General features: G+C 45.8%; 1 protein-coding gene across 13 annotated transcripts in view; it reads left to right on the forward strand.

The window, feature by feature from the left end:
* PDE1C (phosphodiesterase 1C) overlaps nucleotides 1–24677 on the forward strand; it is a 436629-nt gene that overhangs the window by 242865 nt on the left and 169087 nt on the right. For 10 of the 13 annotated variants that reach the window (XM_066354394.1, XM_066354396.1, XM_066354399.1 and 7 more), the window contains one exon: nucleotides 491–517. The exons of the other annotated variants lie outside the window; for them this stretch is intronic. In XM_066354394.1, the coding sequence (XP_066210491.1) occupies nucleotides 491–517 (27 nt within the window). The remainder of the gene's footprint in view (nucleotides 1–490; nucleotides 518–24677) is intronic. 13 annotated transcript variants of the gene reach the window in all.

Below are 24677 nucleotides of genomic sequence, written 5' to 3' on the forward strand. Positions count from 1 at the left end.
CCAGAGAGAGACTTCAGTGCTAGACAATGGGGGTGATAGTAGCCATAGTGACAGCACAAATAGCTGGTAGTCACTGACCGTTGAATATGTGCCAGCCAAGGAAGTGCCTTATAAGCCTCTGGCCATTGACTCCTCAACAACCCCAGGGATCTGGTAAATGGAAGGGCTGAGATTTGAACCTGGATCTTGCTGTCTTTCAAGCTTGACCTCAGCCAAGAGGCTACAGTGCCCACAGAGGGGAAAGGGAACAACACAGGGGCAGAGCTGTAGAGCTCTTCGGGCGGCTCTTCGTAACTGTTAAGACTATGGTGATATGCATCTGACCACCGAATAACACCGTAATCCAAAACTCATCTGGGCTGGGACCCTGAGTCTCACAGAGAGCACCTCCTGCAGAGTGTCTCCTCCATGGCCGCCCCCACCCGTGCTGTCTTTTTCTAACCTGTGCCAAACCCTGTCCTGATATGTGTTTATGCTTCTTTTCCTACAGGAGGAAATATAAGAAAACGTCCCAGAGGTAAGAGGCTCTCTCTGAGGAAGGGCAGCGGGTTGGTCGACAAGTTTGGCTCCTGGTGGACGTTCATGTGTAATAAACAGTCTCTCGGTTCCTTCCCAGTGAGTTGCCTGCTTTATTGTCGGACTGCTGCTGCTGTTGTAATTAAAAATTGATTGTAGGCATTCAGTGCGGCACAGTAAGTGTCTGCCTTCACATTGAGTGGACCTGGTGGATTAAAAAGCTAGTTACTGTTGAACTGTCTAGTGATTTAACTAAAACATTGGCCAGAGAGGGGCTGGTCTGCGGTGGGGGCGGTGGGCTGAAGGTGTATGTATGGGGACACAGAAGGGTCTCTAACCACACTATTTAGTGTTTGCGTTCTCCTTTGCCTGAAATTCTCCCTTGCCTGGTTCGCTGACAAAGTGCTGTTGAGCTCAAAGCCAACGGACAAATTCTTTGAAGGGCAGTGATCGTCTTTTCGATTTCACTGTGGAAAGGATGATTTAAAGAAGAGTGTCAGCCGTCACCACCCTCCAGTACCCTTGTTTTATTGAGAAAAGTTTGGGAAGCAGATGGCAAAGAAACAGAGTCGCCTTAGACCATTTGTTCACCAAGCAGTCAGAGCCCACACTGGAGTTGAAAAGGCTTTGTGTCTGCTTTTCATGGATTGTGTTGGACTTTGTTTTTTATACCTTTAACAGATTACTTTCAGATCCAGCATCACAGGTGCAGATAGAATGCCAATAGGTTTCAACAGTGGTACTTTCCCAATGACCTCTTTAACGTTACCTTTTCTAATGAGTCAAGTTTGAAAGGACCATGTCAGTTATTTTTGAAAGCATATATTTTGCATATCATTCCCCAGCGGAGACTCCTATGTCCCCGTGGTTTCCAAATAAAGTCCGTCGTTCAAAGTAGCGGTGGGATCATTTGATAGGCATCACAGGGGTGCACAAATCATTGAGAGAACATGAACTAAAATGTGAAAGCTTCCTAGGGGTTGCTGTGCTTTTCTAAATATAGTGAGCTTATACAGATGGCTAAATAAATTTGTCTTGTTCGGGTTCATCGGGCTCATGGTAGTAATTGGATAGGAATCACTGAGCTGGATGTAAATTAATCACTCAAGTTAGAGGGCATAATCGCCTTCAGTAGTAAAAGGTAATTTATCACTTTCAACCTGTACTTTAACCTGGGGGATGAGATGCTTCGAAGTTGCTTCAGTTTTATTTTAAGGAGAGATGAATGGACAGGTAAGACGGAGTCTCACAGGAATGCTGCTCAGAGCCAGCAAGTTTCAGGTTACTTTGTCGATTATTTTCGAAAGCATGTTTTTGCATACTTGATGTGACCGCTGTTGCGTTTGTTATGTCAGTGAAAAAGAGAAACAGACTCTCTTGTACCAGCTTCACTGAAGTCACGTAAAATGCAAATTAGTAGAGGATTGATTTGAACTCTATATTTTTAGCCACCCACATATTTTCATATGAGATAGATCCATGTCTACTCATCTATCCCCGAGTGACACAAATCACCCCTAAACTTATGGCTTAAAAACAACTGTTTTTATTTGCTCATGATTTTATGGGTCAGGAATTCAGGAAGGACATGGCTGCGTGGTTTGACTCTGACCCACCAGCTGTTAGCTTGGGCTGCTGCAGACGGAGGGGCCAGCTTTTAAGACGGCTTCTTCATTCACGTGTGGGGAGCTGTGGTGTCCCTTGTTTCTCTCTCTTTCTCTACACAGCTTCCATCCTCCAGGGTGTCGGCATGGAGCTGGGGCTTCTTACTGCAAGGTGATCTCAGAGGAGCTGCACTCTTAGCTGGCTTCCGAGCTCACGTGCTCCAAGAGATGAGGAGTGGATGCTGCCAGTTACTTCTGTTCCTTACTGGCCAGGGTATCCCAGAACCCACCCTGATTCAAGAGGAGGGGGCAGAGATTATATCTAGGGCATTACAGAATTTGAGGCTTTCTTCATATACCAAACGCCCAGCTTTTTCCACAGTGGTCTTGCTTGAGACCTTCTGCAGCAATCTGTAAATTTGGAATATGTGGAGACCTCATTTGGTGAATAGTAGACACTTTGAAGTATATCTTGATCCCTCAGATGCTGGTTGGTTTGTATGCTTGTCTATTTGATGATTCATTTGGATTGGGAGTAATTGTGTGTGTGTGTGTGTGTGTGTGTGTGTGTGTGTTTTCATATTAGGGACAAGCATACTAGTGTGAACTCAACTGTTTAATTGAATTCTAAATGTAGCTATAGAGCTTCAGTTAATAATTAGTAAAAAAAAAAAAAAAGCTGGTGGCTTCAGGAAGGAAAATGAAATAATATAAATGTTATATTAAAAACTTGAGATCTCTTAAGTTTGCTTTGGACATCAGGGGAAAGACAGCCCAGAATACAGAAATAATCTACCTTTGTTTAAACTTTTTCTTTTTTTCTTGCTATGTTTCATTTTATTTCATTATTTATTTATTCACCTTTCAAGGTCATGTGGAAGAAAAAAAATCCACTAGCCTTCCAAGTCATTATCATCCTACTAACTCAACCAAGCTAGGTAGCTTTCTTTAAGTATCTCGTGGAGTACTCGGCAGATATTAGTAGCCCAAGAGAATGTTTTGGTGACAGTGAGTCTCACTTTCGGCATTAAGGGAAATGTACTCATCTCTTCCAAGACCAGAATTTCAACCAATAGAATGATAAGTACTCTTTAAAACAAAATTTTTTTTTTAATTTAGATGATTAAATTTAACAGGGTGACATTGGTCAACTAGAGTACATAGATTTTTTTTTTTTTTTTGTATTTTTCTGAAGCTGGAAATGGGGAAAGACAGTCAGACAGACTCCTGCATGCGCCCGACCAGGATCCACCCGGCACGCCCACCAGGGGCGACGCTCTGCCCACCAGGGGGCGATGCTTTGCCCCTCCGGGGCGTCGCTCTGCCGCGACCAGAGCCACTCTAGCGCCTGGGGCAGAGGCCAAGGAGCCATTCCCAGTGCCCGGGCCATCTTTGCTCCAATGGAGCCTTGGCTGTAGGAGGGGAAGAGCGAGACAGAGAGGAAGGGGGGGGGGTGGAGAAGCAAATGGGCGCTTCTCCTATGTGCCCTGGCGGGAATTGAACCCGGGTCCCCCGCATACCAGGCCGATGCTCTACCGCTGAGCCAACCGGCCAGGGCTAGAGTACATAGATTTTGAGCAAACATCTCCACATCATTTGAACAGTCGATTATATTGTATACCCATCACCCAAAGTCAGATCATCCTTCGTCACCTTATATTTGTCCCTCTTTATGTCCTTCCCCCTCCCTCTCCCATCCTTTCTCCCCCTATCCTCCTGCCTCTGTTAACCACTGCACTCCTCTTTATGTCCATGAGTCTCAATTTTGTGTCTCACCTATGTAGACAGTCATACAGTTCTTAGCTTTTTCTGATTTGTTTATTTCACTCAGTATAATGTTGTCAAGGTCCATTCCTGTTGTAAATGATCCTGTGTCATCATTTCTTATGGCTGAGTAGTATTCTATTGTATATATGTACCACATCTTCTTTAGAATGATAAGTACTCTTCACTGGGCTAGCCAGGGCACTGGTAAGGAAAGCCTTCTTGGATTGGCTCTACGTCCACACAATTGAGAGGAGCCTCCCTTTTGCCTCAAGACCGACTCTTGTCAACAGGAAGCAGTTGCTCCAGGAGATTTGCGGAAGTGGAGAAAGGGTAATAATTTGCCAGCTAGAGAGGATTACACAGGAAACCCACTGCTCCGTAAAATTCTCATCAGGTAGTTTTTCCTACAGCTGCTGCTTCCAAGTTGTCTGGCTCGGCTTTAAGAAGTTGATATCCTTGAGAAAGCGTGCCAGACCGTGTACAAAATGATAACAAATACCCAGAAATAATCTACTCGCTCTGGGCTGCTACCGGAGGAGGAAGGAATTGCTGTCAGAGATGACATTATAAGCTGAATATGTGTTAGAAGTGTTTTTGACACAGGCACCCGTGCGGGTACACAAGCACACACGCATACGCCCATTTCAGTATGCTGGTGAACGCTGTGATTGATTGGTCAGCACCATCAGAGGCAGAGGTACGGATAAAGGCAGACCCACAAACCTGAGGGACCAGTTTTCATCATCTGTCTGGGTTGTGGGCGTCCTTTGGTCAGGATGATCAGGAGCTGGAGTTTGAAGCCACACCAAATACCAGAACCCTCATTAGCATGAAGGTTTCTGTCGATTTGTTTGATATTAATCTTCGCTCTATTTAGATCGTTTAAGTACAAGTTCTGGTTCTGATTCTATCTGATTTACTCATTCTCTGTGAACAGTTAAATTTAGCCAAAGGAGTCTCTCATCCTTTCAATAAGCATGTTATAGTCATGGGCATAGTACTTTACAAAAATCTTTCAATTGAACAGAAGTTTACTTAGTACCTGCTGTTGCCATACACTTGTTGGAAACGAGACCTGGAAGAAATAGCCTCTGTGAAGAGGTGCACAGGCTTCTAGGTTAGACACATAAGCAGAACAGTTGTAATAGAAGATGGTGAGTCCTACGATAGATATCAGTGTTGAAGGTCATCGGGAGCAGTGTCTGTTGGGAGGAAAAGAACATTGTGTACTCACTGTTCTCGCTAGATCACTAAGCTAGCCAGCAGTGTTGCTTATTGCTCATGGTGCTTGAAAGTATGGACCATTAAAATCTAGAACAGTGGACCCCAACCTTTTTTGGGCAACGGACCGGTTTAAAGTCAGAAAATATTTTCACGGACCGGCCTTTAGGGTGGGATGGATAAATGTATCACATGACCGAGACAAGCGTCAAGAGTGAGTCTTAGACGGATGTAACAGAGGGAATCTGGTCATTTTTAAAAAATAAAACATCGTTCAGACTTAAAAATAAATAAAACGGAAATAATGTAAGTTATTCCACGGCCTGAGAGTTGGGGACCACTGATCTAGCAGAATAGTCCAGAATCTTTTTGTTTTCTTCATGTTTTTAATTTTTTTTTTTTTAAATGGCTGTCTTGCTAATTCTTTAGACTTTTTCTCAAAGGTGCAAATGGCTTAAAAATATTCTGGACATTAGGAGGAAGGCAGTGCAGGAAACATACATATGTGTACATAACCGATAAAGTGATTATCACACATGTAGATAATAGAATGACTTCTCTCAGTTGCAAGGTCAATGAGGAGTTATTTTTTCCCCCAAGTATCTAATGCCTTCTTTCACTTGGGTTTTTTTTTTTACATTTTTTTATTATTAATTTTAATGCAATGACATTGATAAATCAGGGTACATATGTTCAGAGAAAACATCTCCAGATTATTTTGACATTTGATGATGTTGCATACCCCTCACTCAAAGTCAAATTGTCTTCCATCACCTTCTGTCTGGTTTTCTCTGTGCCCCTCCCCTCCCCCATCCCCCTTCCTCGCCCCCCCCAACCATCACATTCTTGTCCATGTCTCTGAGTCTCATTTTTATGTCCCATCTATGTATGGATTCATATAGTTCTTAGTTTCGATCCCCTTAGTCAAGACTGCCTCACAGATCGGCATGCTTCTGAGCCATCCACAGCATGGCCACCTTTGCTGTTAATAATAGATTGTTGTGTGCGGGGGGTGGAAGGCGAGTGGATCTTACCCTTTGGGAAGATTGAGTTCTAAGCAGTTGCATCATTGTGTTGGCAGGTGCATCTTCTGCTGAATTGTGCCCCCGTTTCATTCCTGGGACATATTAAGGGTCGTAAATTCCGAAGCTCTTGCAGCATCATTGACAGATGGGGTGGGCCGTTGTCTTCTACCTTGGCAGTGAAGAGTGACCACTGAATAACTTGTTGGGAAAGTTCAAGGGGTGGTGAGTTAAATCAGGGCACCTGGTTTTATAGACAGATGGCTAACCCATCCTGTATGCTACTACTTCCTCAGCAGTATCGATACTTAGAGCTTAAGGATTAGTGATGCAGTCAGAGATGAGAGAATCTTTTAAACCATAAAGTCCTTTGAAAAGTATGTTCCTACACTTGTGAGGGCTAATGAATTGTCAGAGGAGTAAGAACACGTGCATCAGCTATGTGAACAGGGCCATTTTACATCGCAAGATTGCCGATGACGTTGGGGTGATTTCGCAGAGAGTTGGAGCATGTCAGGGAAGACCAGGAGAAGGGGCCACGTGGTCTGGTTAGAACACAGATCACAGATGGACACGTTACCCCACAAGGAAGAATGCCCAAGGCAGCTAATGTGGAATTATAAGGGGTTATAAACACTATCGTTTCAGGTGAAACATAGCCAGGGGAGAAAGGAGGTGTGAGAGAGGTCCCCGTAGAGTTTGGTCCTAGTTCAGACTATCAGGCAACCATCACTCCTGCCGCGCTCGGTCACTCTGCTGCCGTATCAGCAGGAGTCCGGGGAGCAGGTGTGGGGAGAGAGACCCAGAACGGCCGGCCGTGTGGCAGGAGCTGGGAATGAGATGTGGTGAGTGAGGGCACTGAGCTGTAGTGAGTGACTCGAGAGTGGGGTCCGGCATTGAGCTCTCATTTTCTGAGTCAAGAGGGATCATCCGGGTACACGGTTCAGCCTTCCTTTCTCTTCCACCGTCAGGTCTGATCGTTGCTGCTATTCTCCCACTCGCCCGGGATCCAGACTTTGGAATCATTTTGTCTGTTTTTCTGTTGTGTCTGTTTCTTCAACTATAACTTTTTCTTCTCCCCTTTCACCCGTGATAAACGAGTCTCTTACAGAGCTTTTCCTTCTCCTTGCTTTTAGTCCCCTGGTCTTGGTCCAGTCTCATTACCTGTCTCAGCCCTCTGAATAGCCTCCCAACCACTCTCTTGACTCTGGGGTCTTCATCTTCTTTGTTCTGCCCACTGACGTCTGGTGGCTTTGTCCACAGTGTCTCTGCTTGTGCTATGTGTGTTTAAAAACCAACAGCAACAAACCTCCACAGGCTTTCTTTCGGCTCATAAAGATCTATCTTCATGTCTAGGTTTTTTTGTTTTTTTTTTTTGTATTTTTCCGAAGCCAGAAACGGGAAGGCAGTCAGACAGACGTCCCGCATGCGCCCAACCGAGATCCACCAAGCATGCCCACCAGGGGGCGATGCTCTGCCCATCCGGGGCGTTGCTCTGTTGCAACCAGAGCTACTCTAGCGCCTGAGGCAGAAGCCACAGAGCCATCCTCAGTGCCGGGGCCAACTTTGCTCCAATGGAGCCTCAGCTGCGGAAGGGGAAGAGAGAGACAGAGAGGAAGGAGAGGGGAAGGGGTGGAGAAGCAGATGGGTGCTTCTCCTGTGTGCCCTGGCCGGGAATCGAACCCAGGACTCCTGCATGCCAGGCCGACGCTCTACCACTGAGCCAACTGGCCAGGGCCTTCATGTCTAGGATTTTAAGGATGTCTACATCTGTCTCCCTGTCCACGTTCCTGCTTTGTCCCTGTAGCTACGTCCCATGCACCCCACGTCCCCGTCACGTGGAATGCCTCACTGACTGTCCTACCAGCTGTGCCTCGTGTTTCCTGTCACCCCTTATTCATGAACAGTCTTTCTAGTATTTTGGATGTTCTCATTTTTACCTGCTGAAATCCCTTGTTTTCTTCACGGTCCAATTCCCATGCCATGTTTAGTTCCCTGGAGCCTTCTTGATCTGTCCACCTGAGAGAGATCTTGCTCTTCCGGTTACCGCTGCACGGAGTCTGTGTTCAAGAGTTAGCTGGGTGCATTGGACTCTTCTTGGCATCATTGTGATTTTATCGAGTGGGGACTATGCTCTCCAAACGCATGGCACCCGGGACATAATTATTAAATCTGGGTTTAGTTTATGAGTGGGTCAGACTGGGGTGCCCCAGCTATCTCTAGCATGGGTCAGAATTGCCAGGTGGAACTGTGGGTAAATAAGCTCACATGGATACATGACTCGCGAGCGGTTTTGCAGATCACCATGTGCTCCCGCGTTCAGGCTCAGTTTGGCCCTCACTCTGGCCAGGGTGAAGTCCTCTGAGGTCAGTAAGCCAGATGGCATGCCTGGGCAAGCACCATAAAGTACTTAATTGCTTGGATCGTTGACTCTGATTTTCTTTTCTATTGAATTTCTTCCACCATGGAACTCTAGCTTTGGGTGGAAACTCGGAGAGTGTTTTTGTTCTCTGTCAGTGGTTCAGTTCCCGTCCTTCCGTTCTGACTGTGAACCCCAGCGGCAGTCAGTGCAGTGTCAGATGGATCTGAGGTGTCTTCTTGTCTGAATATCGGGTAGCTTCATGGTGTACATCATCTGGCCATTCTCCGGTGTTTCGCCAAGACAGTTTGAGAGCCATTTTCTTGGATTGCCTAATAAAGCCTCCATGTGCCTTTAAGATTTCAGTGGCTCTCCTGCTGGGCATATCACTGTTCTTCAGAAGTTGAGCCCAGACTTTAAGTTGCCTGAGTAGGCAAGTCTCTAAATCCCTCCTAATCCCTCAATACTGAAGAGGCAGAATTGACTTGGTTGATTCAGTCATTGATGAGAGCCTCCAAATCAGGGCCACGTCCGACTTCCAACCACAGCAGCTTGAGAGACAGCTGTTGGAGTCCTTGAGGCATTGGGTCCAACAGTGTAGGTCCGGGTTTGTTAACCTCGGCGCTATTGCTGTTTTCCTTGTGAGGGTTGTCGTGGGCATAGTGAGGTGTTCAGGAGCATCCTGGCTTTTACACACTAGGTGCCAGGAGCAGCCCTCCTTACCCTAGTCCTCATCTGTGAAGAGATGAAGTTAAACGTGAGGATTCCCCCAGTTCCTTTGGCCTCATAAATGATACCCTCTGATTGTCATTACTGAGGTCCTCCTGCAAGAAAGCCCGGCCACTGACCAGCATTCACTGCGATGGCAAACGCCCTGTGCCCTGTTCCTGAATCACCAGCAGGAAGCAACGTGGCCAATGAACACAGAGGTCCCTGGGTGGGTGACAGAGTCTGGCCCCTTAGTGACGGTCCTTTGGCCACCAGCTAGCTCACCCTTGGCTTAGACGATTTCACCTAAATAGTGTGAGCTAATCATGAGAAGGACATTAAAGGAACAACGGTCAAAACACAAACTTGGGCCAAAGCACAGACCTGTCTGAAGGATACCCCGTGGATGGAATTTTTCGTGTCTGCGGTGCGCGAGGTGGTACATGCATTATCTTAGTCTTCACAGCGGTCCTGTTCTCCAGATGAGGAACTCGGGGACAGGCAGGAACGTGACTGAGGTCACAGAGCAGAGGAGTGGCTGGGGTAGGACGGAAAGGCAGGTCTTTGCGAAGCCAGAGGCGTCTGGCGTTCTTTCCGCCTTCGTGGGTTCACAATTCTTTACAGCTGGAGAACCTCTCCACCCCCAAGAAGCCGCTCGAAGTCGAAGAAAATCAAAGGGTCAGAGAGACACACCTTTTGGAGTTCATGTCCCCACTCTGTCAGTTCTTTTTCTTTCTCATCAGGACATTTTCTATTTGAAAAATTTTCAAATTTGGCATGAACCCAAAAGTTAAAGCTCTCAGGAAAGTTTAGTGAAGATTTAAGAAAAGAACAAGAACCCTAAAAAAACAAACCAACAAGCCTTGTTTAAGTAATGTGACTGAATGGGGAGAAAGAAGCCCTTCACCTCCACCACCAGGTTCTTTGTTCAAAACCGTCTGAGTGCTTAACAGCTTTAAGTGCGTTGGAACGGTGTGATCAGTCATACATGAATACATAACTTTTTATGCGTAAAAACTAAATAAAAACGGTATCAGATAAAAGAAAACCTGTTCTGTATCTTTCTATCGTCTGATTAGATATGATCATACCTTTCCCAAGTTCCGGGGGTCATTGCCTGAACTTTTCCCTCCGCCTTTGCACAGGTGAGGTCACACCCAGCTCTGGATCGTTTATTCCTGTAAACTTAGGGATGCCAGGCAGGGGATTGGACTGAACGTTTCTAAGCCAACTGGAGGGAACAGACCAAGCTGAGGACATGCTTTAGAAGAGGCATGTCTGTAGTCTTTGCTCATCCACGAACTGAGAAGGGTACAGGGTTGGGTGAAGAATAGCAGTTTGGAGTCACCCATACTTAGGTTGAAGTCTGAGTCTTGGCACAAATCCTGTGCAGTGCTTTTGGGGGGGGGGTTCCTCTGCTTAACAGAACCTCAGTTTCCTCTTGCTCAAGTGGAAATATCGATAATAGTATGTGCTTCTTAGGTTTCTCTGGTGCTCGGGATGAAATCGTGTATGTGAAGCACACGGGAAGCCTTTGTCACCTGGGAAGAACTGGAATTCAGTGGCCACTGTGCAAAGGGCATGGACTTGGAGACAGTCCAGGGCATCCAAGGGAACTGATAGGAAGCAGATTGGCCATGTTCTTTAGGGGCTCCGTGAGGGCAGGAACGCTGTCTTAGTTACTGAAGGGTGGAATCAGCCTTAGCAAGTGATGGGTGACTGTCCTTTGGGACACATGTAATAGGACATAAAGAAGGCTGGGTGGGTGAGGCAAGACAGCAAGCTATGCCAAGGACATTAGCTACTGGGACATGGGCCTTAATTAGGACCCCAAGGGGGAAGGGCCAGTTTGGTGTGGTCATGGAAGACCTTTCCGCAGGAAGGCATACATTGTTCATCTTTGTTTTCAGTTTTCTATGTTGAGAGAAAAATTATGTTCTCCAAACTGTAACCGAGTGACTAGCGCTATATATACTTCATCGGTCAGTAGAATGCATCCTAGAGTCAAGCATGCCTGGCTTCTAAGTCCTGCTCTGCCATTTCCTACATCCATGATCCTCAGTCAATCACTTAGTTTCTCTCAGCCAGTGGTTCTCAAGTGGGAGTGATTTTGCCACAGAGGGACATTTGGCAGTGTCTGAGGACAATTGTGGTTGTCGCCTCTGGGACTGGTGTATCCTACTGATATCTAGATAGAGGTCAAGGATGCTGCTAAACATCCTACAAAGCACAGAATATCTCCACCATGACAAAGAATTATCTGGTCCAAAATGCCTCGGTAGTGTCGAGGTAGAGAGAACGTGCTTTAAGCCTCACTTTCTTCATCTGTACAAAAGCGAATAATAATAGTACTGACCTCATAGGGTTGTTGTTGGGGTTAAAATGAGATAAAGATGGAAAGCATTCTGTGTACTTCCTGGATTTTAGTGAATGTACAGAATATTTTAGCTATTATTTTAACACTGCTATTTTGACCCCTGACTCATTGTTCAGGAATTTTGTTACATAGCGTATGTAGCTGACATATAAGATTTTATAGGTATATTAGATGCATTTAAATTTTATGAGGAAAAAATTTTAAAATACTTTTAATCATCCACTGAATGAGATTTTGAATTTGCCTTCAAGGGATAATATTGTTTGGTTGATGTAAATACAGAACATTCCACATTGAATCAGGTCAGAAACCATAAATCTCCGTGCCGTTATATTCTATTACCCGTGAAAGAGCATACATTCACAGATCTCAAAAGAAACATTTTGATATTATTGCATATTGCTACACAGGAGGCAATAAAGCAAAAACAAATTTACTGGTACATGAAGTCCCATCCCTCACATGTGGGAGTGCAGGAAATAAATTATCATAGGAATTTCAGTGAAAACTAGTAGTTATGTAGTGAGTCCCAGAATGGATTAGAATGGAATCCTACTTAATACTCCAGACAACAGAAATGTCCTTTGAAATCATGCAAGTCCAGTGGCCGGTGCAGTACCTCTGAAAGCACGGCTCCGTCTGGAGTCCGAGGGCAGGGTCCTCCTGCGCTGAGTTTGTGAATTGCGGTGCTTTGCCACCTGGGGATAGGATGTCCCCCGTTGTCTTGTTGCCCTCTGGGGTAAATGCACATGGAGGGGTTGTGGGTTGATTTTTCTATAATCAGTTCCATAATCTTTCATTTGTATTTAATCATTTAGATCATAATCAAGGGTTTCTTAGCATTAGCACAGCAATTAAATAGCTTAGGAACCCTCTCTGTGCAATATGGACTGCGAGGCGTGTACCATCCTGTGGTTATGTCCAATTCAAAAAGTTTGCCGTGGTTTTGCGATAATTTTACTAATTCTAATGTCCTGTGTAGTTAGTAATAGTAATACAGTTACCAGTCACCACTGCGTACTCATCACCCATTGTCAAGAGAGAAAAGTAGATAAAGAACCCTTTTCATGATACAAACTGTGACTGCTACATGGGTAAACAAGATGCCTCATTCCTTCAGAGGACATAATAATGAAGATACTTAATAATGACAATACCAGTGATGGTGATGGTGGTGGTGATAGCGATGATGATGCCGGTGATGGTGATGATAACGGCGGTGATGGTAATGGTGACAGTGGTGATGGTGATGATGGTGGTGGTGTCATGATGGTGATGATAATGACAGCTGTGATGATGATGATGGTGGTGGTGATGATGGCAGTGATGGTGGTGATGGTGATGATGATGGTGATGATGGCAGTGATGGTGGTGATGGTGATGATGATGGTGATGATGATGGCAGTGATGGTGATGATGGTGATGGTGGTGGTGATGATGATGATAGCAGTGATGGTGATGGTGACGATGATGATGGTAGTAATGGTGATGATGATAGCAGTGATGGTGATGGTAACGATGATGGTGGTGGTAATGGTGATGATGATAGCAGTGATGGTGATGGTGATGATGATAATGGCGGTAATGGTGATGATGATGATGATGCCGGTGATGGTGATGATAACGGCGGTGATGGTAATGGTGACAGTGGTGATGGTGATGATGACGGTGGTGTCATGATGGTGATAACGACAGCTGTGATGATGATGATGGTGGTGGTGATGGTGATAATGATGATGGCAGTGACAGTGATGATGATGATGGTGGTGGTGGTGATGGTGATGATGATGGTGATGATGGCAGTGATGGTGATGATGGTGATGGTGGTGGTGATGATGATGATAGCAGTGATGGTGATGGTGACGATGATGATGGTAGTAATGGTGATGATGATAGCAGTGATGGTGATGGTGACGATGATGGTGGTGGTAATGGTGATGATGATAGCAGTGATGGTGATGGTGACGATGATGATGGTAGTAATGGTGATGATGATAGCAGTGATGGTGATGGTGATGATGATGATGGCGGTAATGGTGATGATGATGATGAGGATGGTGTTGGTGGTGGCCATGAGCACAGCTGTTCATTAAGACTCTGGTTTATGCTCGTTAGATCACACTGACTTCATACTTTTCACCTGTTTGCTTTCCATCTGCATCTCTCTCCCCTGCTGATTTCTCTGTATTGAGAAATGTGTTCTGGGAGCAAATTTGGAGACTTGATGGATGAGGCTCTGATGAAGCCATTGTAAAGCTTAAATCACTTTCCATTTAGCATCATTCTTTTGAATAGAAAGAAATTTTCCCTAAATCAGTCTCTTGTGTGGAATGTGAATCATGTTTAAAGGTTACTTTTGATTTAGATTGGTGGAGTGAATGGTTTTCCTCCTCGATATCAATGACTTGCTGCTGCTGTTGGTTTGTGTGGGACACTGTAGGGGCATGATTATACCAGAAGTCTACAAACAAGGCAATAATGGTGTTGGCATGCTGAGTGTGGATTTTGGGGTCTGGGAGGCCCTTATTTACATCTCACTTCCACTCCTTTTTAACCCTGTGATTTTTCAGCCAGGTAAGCTCATATATTTTCAGGGTACTAATAATAGTGTCTAACTCACAGAGTTGTTGATAAGGATTAAATAAGACAATGTATCTGTGGTATAAGACTCAGTTCTTGGTATATAGCAAGTGCTTAATAAATATATATTAGCTGTTAATATAAATGCCCTCCCTCCCAATCAAAGTTAATGGCCACAGAATGCCATTCTTTATTGTAATTAAGCGTGAGACCTTGCAAACGCTCTGCAAACCTTGGCCTCCCTCAAGGACTTACTCTGCTTGTACAGGGAATGGATTCTTCAGGATCTCACATCAGGAGGGTAGTCACAGTGGAGCCAGCAAATTATGGGCAGAGGTGGGAGAGGCTGCCCCCTTGTGCTTCAGGCTAATCCACAAAGCTGTGAAGACCAGGTACAGGTCTGCAGAAAGATCCTCAAAAAAGGAATCCAGGTGTTTCAGCAGGGACCTACCATACCCAGCAGCAATTTAAAAGGGGAAGGTCCAATTTGCAAAATGAAAGCCAGTCCACATGGTTTGCATTAATGATACTACTGAGAGGTTGAACAAAGAGCCAAATTCAAAGTATTTAGTTAAAAAAAAAAAACGAGTTCTACCAAAAGCATTGAGTAAAATAAAGTTAAACATATTTTATTTATGGATGTAGATTTGGCTGGTCTGACTTCACTCCCAGACTCTTCATTTCACTTTATGTTTGCTGAATATCAACTATGTGACAGTCAAGCACTGTGAGACATTAAGAAAAAAAAAAAAAAAGAACAAGGAACGGTTTCTACCCTCAAGGAGCTACAGGCAGAGTGGGAGAGAGGTAGAGGCCCAGGCAGGTAATTGCAATATCAGTTTTGTGATAGAGGTGCAGAGGCATAGAGGAGGTATACTCTGCTCAGTTTGGGGTTTAGGAAAGGCTTGCTGGAGATGATTCCTGATCTGAAACTGAGGGATAAATAAGAAAATAGAACCAGACGTATAAAGGTGGTATTGGTATTTATTTAGAGGAAATGACATGAACGGATAGATGACTTTCATCAGCACTTTTTTTTGTGTATTTTTCTGAAGCTGGAAACGGGGAGAGACAGTCAGACAGACTCCCGCATGCGCCCGACCAGGATCCACCCGGCACGCCCACCAGGGGGTGATGCCCTGCCCATCTGGGGCGTCGCTCTGTTGCATCCAGAGCCATTCTAGCGCCTGAGGCAGAGGCCACAGAGCCATCCCCAGCACCCGGGCCAACTTTGCTCCAGTGGAGCCTCGGCTGGGGGAGGGGAAGAGAGAGACAGAGAGGAAGGAGAGGGGGAGGGGTGGAGAAGCAGATGGGTGCTTCTCCTGTGTGCCCTGGCTGGGAATCGAACCTGGGACTCCCGCACACCAGGCCGACGCTCTACCACTGAGCCAACCGGCCAGGGCTCATCAGCACTTTTGTTACTGAGTCCCAGTTCCTGCTGTGGTGTGAGTGGGGTTTGGGATGCGAGGGCAGGATCTCTGTGCTGTGGTTCCCCTGACAGGTGCGCGGTGAGCCTTCGCTCGTTACCTCATGGAGAAGTAGGTGATCACTCCTCTAAGAGTGTCAAGCAAAGGAGAGAGGACAAGTAATGGAGACGTTTCCCTACTGGAGGGCACGCAGTGTGGCCACCTGCACACTGTGGACCACTTGTGTGTTAAAACAACTCATCCCAAAGAAATGAGGAATCACTTCAGAATAAGAATCAGAGGTTAGATAAAAAGAGTCTCCCACATCTTCTGTAAGAGAGTAGAATTTAAAAGTAGTCGTGAGGAGTGTTGTCTCTGCCTCCATTTTCTCAAAGAGTTTTTGTAGGCTGACATTTATTTATGTTTGATAGAATTTAGAAGTGAAACCATGTGGGCTTGGGTTTCTTATAGGAAGACATTATTCAAAGAGTTCTTAAATGATACCAGAATCACTAAGAAGGTTATACAGTTGACCCTTGAACAACTTCACATCGACCCCTGAACGTTTGAAAATTCACACATAACTTTGACTCCCCCAAAACTTAAATATCTGCTGTTGACCAGAAGGCTTACCAATAACACAGTTGAGTAACATAAACCTTGGATGTTATATGTATTATATGCCACATTTTTTACAGTAAAGTAAGCCAGAGAAGTGAAAATATTATTAAGAAAACCATAAGGAGGAGAAAATACATTTCAAATATTTATTGAAAAAAATTTGCATATAAGTGGACCCCTGCAGTTTAAACCCATGTTGTTCAAGTGTCAAGTTTACAACTTGCTGACTCTACCCTTCCCCCTGCCCCCAAATTTTGATTCTGTATATCTGGGGTGGGGCCTGATGTTTTGCATTTTATAAGGTTCCTAGGTGCTGCTGTCTGGGGAACCATGTTTGGATAGCCACTGCCTTACTAGGCTAGGCATAGGGCTATTCTGATTTTCTATTTCTTCTTGTGTCATTCTTGGTAAGTTGTGTTTATTCAGAAATTTGTTCATTTCATCTATGTGATATTCATTGGTATCATGTTACCATTTTTTTAAGGTCTGCGAGATCACAGTGATATCCCTTCCTTCCATTCCTGATATTGGTAGTTTGCGCCTTTCTCTCATTATTGATCAGCCTTGCTACTTGTTTATCAGTTTTATTCATGTTTTTTAAAAATATAACTTTTGTCTTTGTTAACTTTTTCCATTGATTTGTTTCATTTTTTTTCTGTTCTTTACTCTTTCTTCTCCTTACTTTGGGTTTAAACTTCTAACTTCTTAAGAGGAAACTTAGAGATTGATTTCACAGCTTTCACCTTTTCTAATATAACCATCTAAGTGAAGCGATACAGTTCTCTCTTAAGCACTGTGGACCTACCTTGTCTGTTTTGCGATCCTGGCTTTGGCAGGGGAATAATGCTCCTAGGGAACAGCCTCACTGCTCCCTAGGATAATAGTTTGTCACCACAAGAACTTCTTCACTCCCACTGAGTTTGCTTCAGAAATGACTTTTCTTCCTAGGAACGGTGTTCATTTGTCTAAGAACCACAGCAAGAAATAAGGGCACAGAAGGAGGCGTCTAAGCCACCAGGTCAGTGCACTCACTCACCTGTCTGTTCCAACATACTCATCCAGTGCGTTTGCTTGGGACACAGAAATGAGGAAGAGGGGCTTTTCTATGACGTTGCATATGGGATGGTTGGGAGACAAACAGATAAGGATTAAGTGTGACAAGTGTAACACTACAGGTATGGATGTGGCGCCAGGAATTATTCTGTGTTACCAGTTATCCACAACTGACATATAGAGTGAGCCTCTTGTGAGGAGGATAGAGGCAAGAGAAGATCAAGTCAACCGAAGGAGGAGCTGTCAGTCAGTCACGTGCGATCTCCACCCAGCATACCCTCCAGCGTATGTCTTTATTTTCGTTTCATTTTGCAATATCACCAGGACCCCGATCAATACACAGATAAGCACGGGCTTACTGGTGTGTTCAGTCTTCTCAGAGAAGACCTGCAGAGATCTGATTTTTTTTAACAGTAAGCAACTCAAAGGAACCCCTTCTCTGTCTGTATTCGGGGAAACACCTACATGTTGAAGTGCACACGGCTGATATGGCGGGAGAAGCTTTATTCTTCGATCAGCACAAACGTGTGTGTGTTCTGTTTCAGTGTCTTCAATTTTGGTTTGGGATACACACATCTGAGAGTGTGTTGTTGTTTTAAAATTATTATTTTTTCTCTACAAGTAGAATATGGATATATTCTCTCTATGAAAAATTAGAACATTACTGAGAAGGCTGAAGTGCCCAGTCTGCATGACCCCTCCACCCTTCGTCCCCTCAGCCGTCTTGATCCCAGGCTCCTCCTTAGATGCTATAACTGTTATCAGCGTGTGTGTGCGCACGTGCGCGTGGGCACGAGCAAGTGTGTGCGCGCGTATTTTTATAATATGTATTTTTCTGCAACTTGTGTTTTCACTCAGTCATATCTTGGAGATTTTTTTATGTCACTCATAAAAACTTTTTTAAAAAATGTATAGCGTTGGCTGCATCATCCAGAACTGGAATGTTCTCCTACTGAGAGGCATTGGGGTTGTCTGGTTTTTTGCTGTGGTAAGTTATGCCTCCGTGAAAACAGGAAGGCCCGTGACTGCGCTTATTACGGACAGCCTTCAAAATGCACAAATACAATGGCTGTCCTCTGTGTGGCCTCGCCTTTCAGATGTTTTGGTGCATGTAATCAATGTTCGCTGCTTTGAAAGATCCCTGCTCTAACATTTTCACCATTTTTTAAACCTAGGCTGCATTGCCTGTTTGGGTGAAAGTCATTAAATGGGAAAATTCTGCTCTTCAAGTCTCGATTCCTGGAGTGTATGCCTGTGACACCCTGAAATGTCTATCCCTGCCCCTTTCTCTTCTCCTTCCATCTTTCCTCTCCTCCCTCCGTCTTCCCTCTCCTCCCTCCGTCTTTCCTCTCCTCCCTCCGTCTTTCCTCTCCTCCCTCCGTCTTTCCTCTCCTCCCTCCGTCTCCCCTCTCCTCCCTCCGTCTTCCCTCTCCTCCCTCCGTCTTTCCTCTCCTCCCTCCGTCTTTCCTCTCCTCCAACCCTCCCCACACTGACCCCGCTTTGTTTCTGCAGGCCCCCAGCAACACTGCCCATAGTATCTCTTGGGTTATTCTTTTTCTTTCAAGTCTGTAGATTATTGTTAGAAATAGAACCATGGACAACATCACTTTGAATCACAAAGGTAAACTTGAGATGAGAACGTCTTTGCTTTTCCAAAGAACATGGGAAGGATAAAAACTGGAAATAAAATAATTAATAATAATAATATAATCTGAAGTTGAGCTGGTTTTCACATTAGCATAGATCTTTATTATGGTTTAAACAGATTGAAATGGTTACTCAGGTGCTGTGACTGCTTATTGTGGTGAACTTCTAGTAGTAAGAATTACAAATGTACGAAAGGATTTAATACGTGTGTTTGAATGGATAACCATTTGAGAGGGGAAAGCTTTGGAACCTTTTAGATTTACACTGCACGTTTGGATCTGTGCTGTTGAGCCCTTGAAATGTGGCTACTACTGGCACATGTTAAATGGTAAACATCTGGATACAGTGAGTTAAAGAAAACATACCATTCCTATTAATTTCACCTGCCTAGTATTAAAAATGTAGCTACTAGAGAATTTCACGTGCCGTGTGTGACTCGCAGTACCTTGCTATTGGCCAGCGCTGCTCTGGCTGTAACGGTCAGTGGTGAGGGCTGGCCCTGAGCCAGGGATGCTTCCCCTGTCTAGGTTAAGAGCATCCTGACGTTCTGATCCCTCCATTAGTCAAAGGAAATCCAAGCTGTCGCCCTTGATGGTGGCGTATTTGGAGCCACATTTCCCACATCCGTAAAGTCAGCGTTCTTCTAGGCTGCCTTAACTTGGTATCAGTCGCAATGCACAATACAACCATTGCGTGCACACATACAGTACAACCGCTAATTTTGCATGTCAATAATTGTGGTTTGGCTTTTGTCGCTCTCTGAGGATTTCTTTTTGCAAATCAATCAATGTGCTTTACCTTTTAGAGCAGTTTTAAAGTTCACAGCAAAACGGGGTGGAAAGCCCAGGTCATTCCCATAGAGTTCTGTCCCCCCACGTAAACAGCCACCTCCACTCTCAACATCTTGAACTGGAGAGGTACCTTTGTCGCATTGATGAGCCTACACGGACGCATCATTATCACCCAATTCCGTAGTTTTCCTTAAGGTTCACTCTTGGGTTTGGAAATACATAGGGAGCCGCATCCATTATTATGGTGTCCTATAGGATCATTTTACTGCCCTAAAAATCTCTGTGCACCGTCTGCTTATCCCTTTCTCTCTCCCCCCCCCCCCCCCCCCCCCCGGCCTCTGGGAGCCACTGACCTTATTATTGTCTCCAAAGTGCTTTCTTTTCCAGAATGGCCTATCATTGGAATTATTCAGTCTGGATAGCCTTTTCAAGTAGGCTTCTTTCACTTAGTCATAGGCACTGAAGTTTCCTCCAAGTCTTTTTTATGACTCGATAGCTCATTGCTTTTTTAGCACCGAGTAATAAATACTTCGTTATCTAGATGTGCGGCAATGTATTTATCCATTCGCCTACTGAAGGACCCGGTGGCTGCTTCCGTGTTTGGCAGTCATGAGTAAAAGCCGCTGTCCACATCTGTGTGTAGGCTTTTGCATGGGCATAAGTTTTTAATCCATTTGGGTAAATACCAAGGATTGTGATGGTTGGATCATAAGGCAAGAGTGCGTCTAGCTTTGTAAGATGCCTCCAGACTGCCTTCCAAAGGGGCTTGCACCATTTGGCGTTCCCGCCCATCAGGGACACGAGCTCCTGTTTCTCTGCATCCTCACCAGCACTCGGTGGCGTCACTGTTGTGGATGTCGGCCAGCCTTGCTAATGGTTGTGCTGTGGTGATGCCTTACCATGCCCAGGTCCGCGAGTGGTGGGTTCACTTGGAATTCTCTTTTACCAGTAGAATGCTGTTCTGAGAGGACTGAGGTCTGTCCTTGATGCTCGGAGATGACAGCCAGTCCCTTCTGCGTTGTGGCTATCAAGGGATAAAGGAACATGGCAGACCAGAGGACGGAGCACCAAGATTGTACTAAACCTGCAGGTTGTGGCCGGCTCTGCTCTGTGGCTGAGATTACCTATCGGTCGTGGGCTTGGTGGAGGGGAAGGTGGGCATGGGGAGTCTAAGCCGAGGCTGCCTTCGTTCCACGTGGTGCCAGATGTATCCATGTTTCTGAATGGCATTGGGGAGAGTGCGTACACGCGTGTGCACGTGTGTGCGCGTGTGCATGTGTGTGTAATTCCGGTTACCTCAACATGCAGCTTTTGTTTTCTGAGGGCAGCTTGTATGACCGGCCATCAGATGGAGGGCCGTCGTTCGCAGACCAAAACCCGGGAGGGTATTACGAGGTAGCAGAAGCTGCCGGAGCTTGGTTGGTCTGAGAAGACACAGCTACGTCGGTGTTCTGACCCTCCTCCTTATGATCGGAAAGAGAACGTGCTCCTTCTGGGCAGAGCGGTGGAGCGGAGGCTGCATCCTGACCTGGTGACCTCTGGCCATAAGTGTGGGCTGGAGACAGCACCCACAGCATGGGTGCTGAATGGGTCACTATGGGCAGGCTAGTCTGAGACCGCGCCCACAGCATGGGTGCTGAATGGGTCACTATGGGCAGGCTAGTCTGAGACCGCGCCCACAGCATGGGTGCTGAATGGGTCACTATGGGCAGGCTAGTCTGAGACCGCGCCCACAGCATGGGTGCTGAATGGGTCACTATGGGCAGGCTAGTCTGAGACCGCGCCCACAGCATGGGTGCTGAATGGGTCACTATGGGCAGGCTAGTCTGAGCCGGCCAGTAATCCACCTTAACTGGCCTCTTTCCGCTGCGGTGAAATCTCTCCCCCTCCCACGGAGAACCGAGGTCATGGCTCTGCCCCCTTCCTGGTGCTGTTGTTAGAGTGGACTTTCTCTGGCACTGCCCACTTCTGCCGGGCCCCCCTGGTTGTCTCTGTTTTGGGAGCCTCGGCCAGCCTCACCAGACCAGCTTTTCTGTTCTGAGTGTCGCAGGCGGCTGACTCAGTGAGGCCTTCACGCCGAGAATACGTACAGGCTCTGAATCACTGTCTTCATGCCCCTTTGCCCGCTGGTTTCCTGTGGACTCTTCCCACCTCCCACGGCCTCCCACGGTCTCCCACCTTCACCTCTGCTCCCCCCACCCCCACCTGGACCCTGACCTTGGTTTTCAGGCTGACCTTGTGCTTGACCTCTCTCTTGCACTATCTTTGTGAAGCCTGGCATACAAATCAAAGTAAAGGAGTTAGGCACAGTTAGAGAAAGGAACGTGTTCTCTGAAAAGAGGCTAATTCATTATGAAGGTGACGTTTAGCGTGCTGCCCTGGAGGTCACCGAGAACTCATTGCATTCTGGGATGTCTGCCTCTCTGTCCGCTGATTCAGGGACTGTTTTCTGCTTGGCTGGTCCTTGGCCGGCGTGACTGCTCCGGGTTAAGCCTCCTGGATGGATTCCCTCACTGGGCTGGTACTTGAAGACATCGCTTTGCTGGTGTTCTGCATGCCATCTGTCCAGGCCCTGACAATGCACTGGAAGAAATGAAAAGAGAGGGTTATATTCACCGAGAGAAGTGAAATTGCAGTTACCTTGGGAAGGGACAGAAGTAGAGAGCTTGGGGGTCAAATGATCAAAGCGTGGCTCTTGTTAACCTGGCACAACGTTTCAGCCTCGTGGCTGAACTGTGTATGGAGCCCTGGGCTCTGGGCACTCACAGGACTGTGACCCGCGGCTCCAAGGTAAGCAGGCTCATGCTCAACAGATGTGCCTCCGTAAGACAAGCCTGACTGTGTTTCCCCTGCTATCTTGACGATTGGGACAGTTATTTTATCAAGAAGTAAGATCTGGTCCTGGCCGGTTGGCTCAGCGGTAGAGCGTCAGCCTGGCGTGTGGGAGTCCCGTGTTTGATTCCCGGCCAGGGCACACAGGAGAGGCGCCCATCTGCTTCTCCACCCCTCCCCCTCTCCTTCCTCTCTGTCTCTCTCTTCCCCTCCCACAGCCAAGGTTCCACTGGAGCAAAGTTTGCCCGGGCGCTGAGGATGGCTCTGTGGCCTCTGCCTCAGACACTAGAGTGGCTCTGGATGTGACAGAGCGACGCCCCGGAGGGGCAGAGCATCGCCCCCTGGTGGGCGTGCTGGGTGGATCCCGGTCGAGGGCATGCGGGAGTCTGTCTGACTGCCTCCCCGTTTCCAGCTTTGGAAAAATGAAAAAAAAAAAAAAAAAAAAAAAGAAGTAAGATCATTCAGAAAGGAAATAAGGAGAGAAGAATACAATGATTGAGAACTTTTTTATTAATCTTATTGGAGGAGAATATGTTTTGAGCCCCTTACTAAATGCATATATAAGGTCTACCGGAAAGTTCTGTCCGCTTTTGGAATAAAACAAAATACAAATTTTTCTTACCGTCAATAAACTTTATTAAATAATATACTTGCCATTATTATTAATGATTTCTTGCCAGCGTGAGGGCAATTTGTATATCCCCTTTTTGAAAGATGTTTTATCTTTTGATGCGAAAAATCGAACCAGTGCTTGTTTGATATCTTCTTCATTTTTGAATTTTTTGCCCTTCAAAAAATTTTGTAAGGACAAAAACAAGTGATAGTTGGAGGGTGTTAAGTCCGGGGAATATGGTGGATGCAACAGACATGCTTCTGTAGCATTTCTTCCTTGTTGAAATTTGTAAAAATTACAGTGGCGTAAGTGAACTTTATCAGTAGCCATGGGTACACTATCGCTTCACACATAAGACTAACGTGAATCAACTTTGTTTTAGTTAATTTGCTACGTCAGTGTGTATACATTAAATGATAAAAATAGAGAGGCACACATGTGCCAAATAAACATGTGCTTACATGTCGAAACGTGATAGAAACGGATAGAACTTTCCGGTAGACCTTATATAATTCTTTAATTTGCACAACTCCTTACAGTGTACTCATTGTACAGAGGTATATTGAAAATGTAAGACAACATTTATACCTTGTTCCCCCAATCAGACTTTTCATCAATTTTAGATCTGCTAGGGATGATTGGACATCTTCCCTTTTTCATCCCTCCCTTCTTTTCTTCCAAAAAGCATTTATTTTTGGTACTTTATCCTGCACTCAGGACTGTATACTCTTTGTCTTAGTAGAGAGAAATCTCATGACACATCCTGATACGAATTGCTGTGTATTTTAGAACCTTTTTTATTTTTAAAGAACGATAGATTCCTGGGAGGTTCCAGGTCTGTGCACCACTTGCAGCCTCCCTCAGTGCTAATGAACACCCACGTGACTACAGTATCCTGGCAAGACCAAGAAATATATACTGGTGTGATCCATAGAGCTTGTTCAGAGTTCATTAGTTATGCACACACTCTTTCACACGTGTGTGTAGCCTTATGTGATTTTGTCGCATGTGTAACCTTGTGTAATGACCCTCACAGTCAAAAGACTCTGCTGTACCATCGCTGTGAGCCTCCTTCGTGATATTCCCTCTCCTCCCTCCCTAACCCCTGGCCACTGCTGACTTGTTCTTCATCTCTCTCATGTTGTTATTTTGTAGATGTTTCATAAATGGAATCAGACAGTATGTATCTTTTTTTTTCTTCTTTTTTTTCTTTATTCAACTTCTGAAGCTGGAAACAGGGAGAGACAGTCAGACAGACTCCCGCATGTGCCCAACAGGGATCCACCCAGCACGCCCACCAGGGACGACGCTCTGCCCACCAGGGAGTGACGCTCTGCTCCTCTGGGGCGTCGCTCTGCCACGACCAGAGCCACTCTAGCGCCTGGGGCAGAGGCCAAGGAGCCATCCCCAGCGCCCGGGCCATCTTTGCTCCAATGGAGCCTTGGCTGCGGGAGGGGAAGAGAGAGACAGAGAGGAAGGAGAGGGAGAGGGGTGGAGAAGCAGATGGGCGCTTCTCCTATGTGCCCTGGCCTGGAATCGAACCCGGGTCCCCCGCACGCC

Source organism: Saccopteryx leptura, chromosome 12 (assembly GCF_036850995.1).
Source record: "Saccopteryx leptura isolate mSacLep1 chromosome 12, mSacLep1_pri_phased_curated, whole genome shotgun sequence".
Classification (NCBI taxonomy): Eukaryota; Metazoa; Chordata; class Mammalia; order Chiroptera; family Emballonuridae; genus Saccopteryx; species Saccopteryx leptura.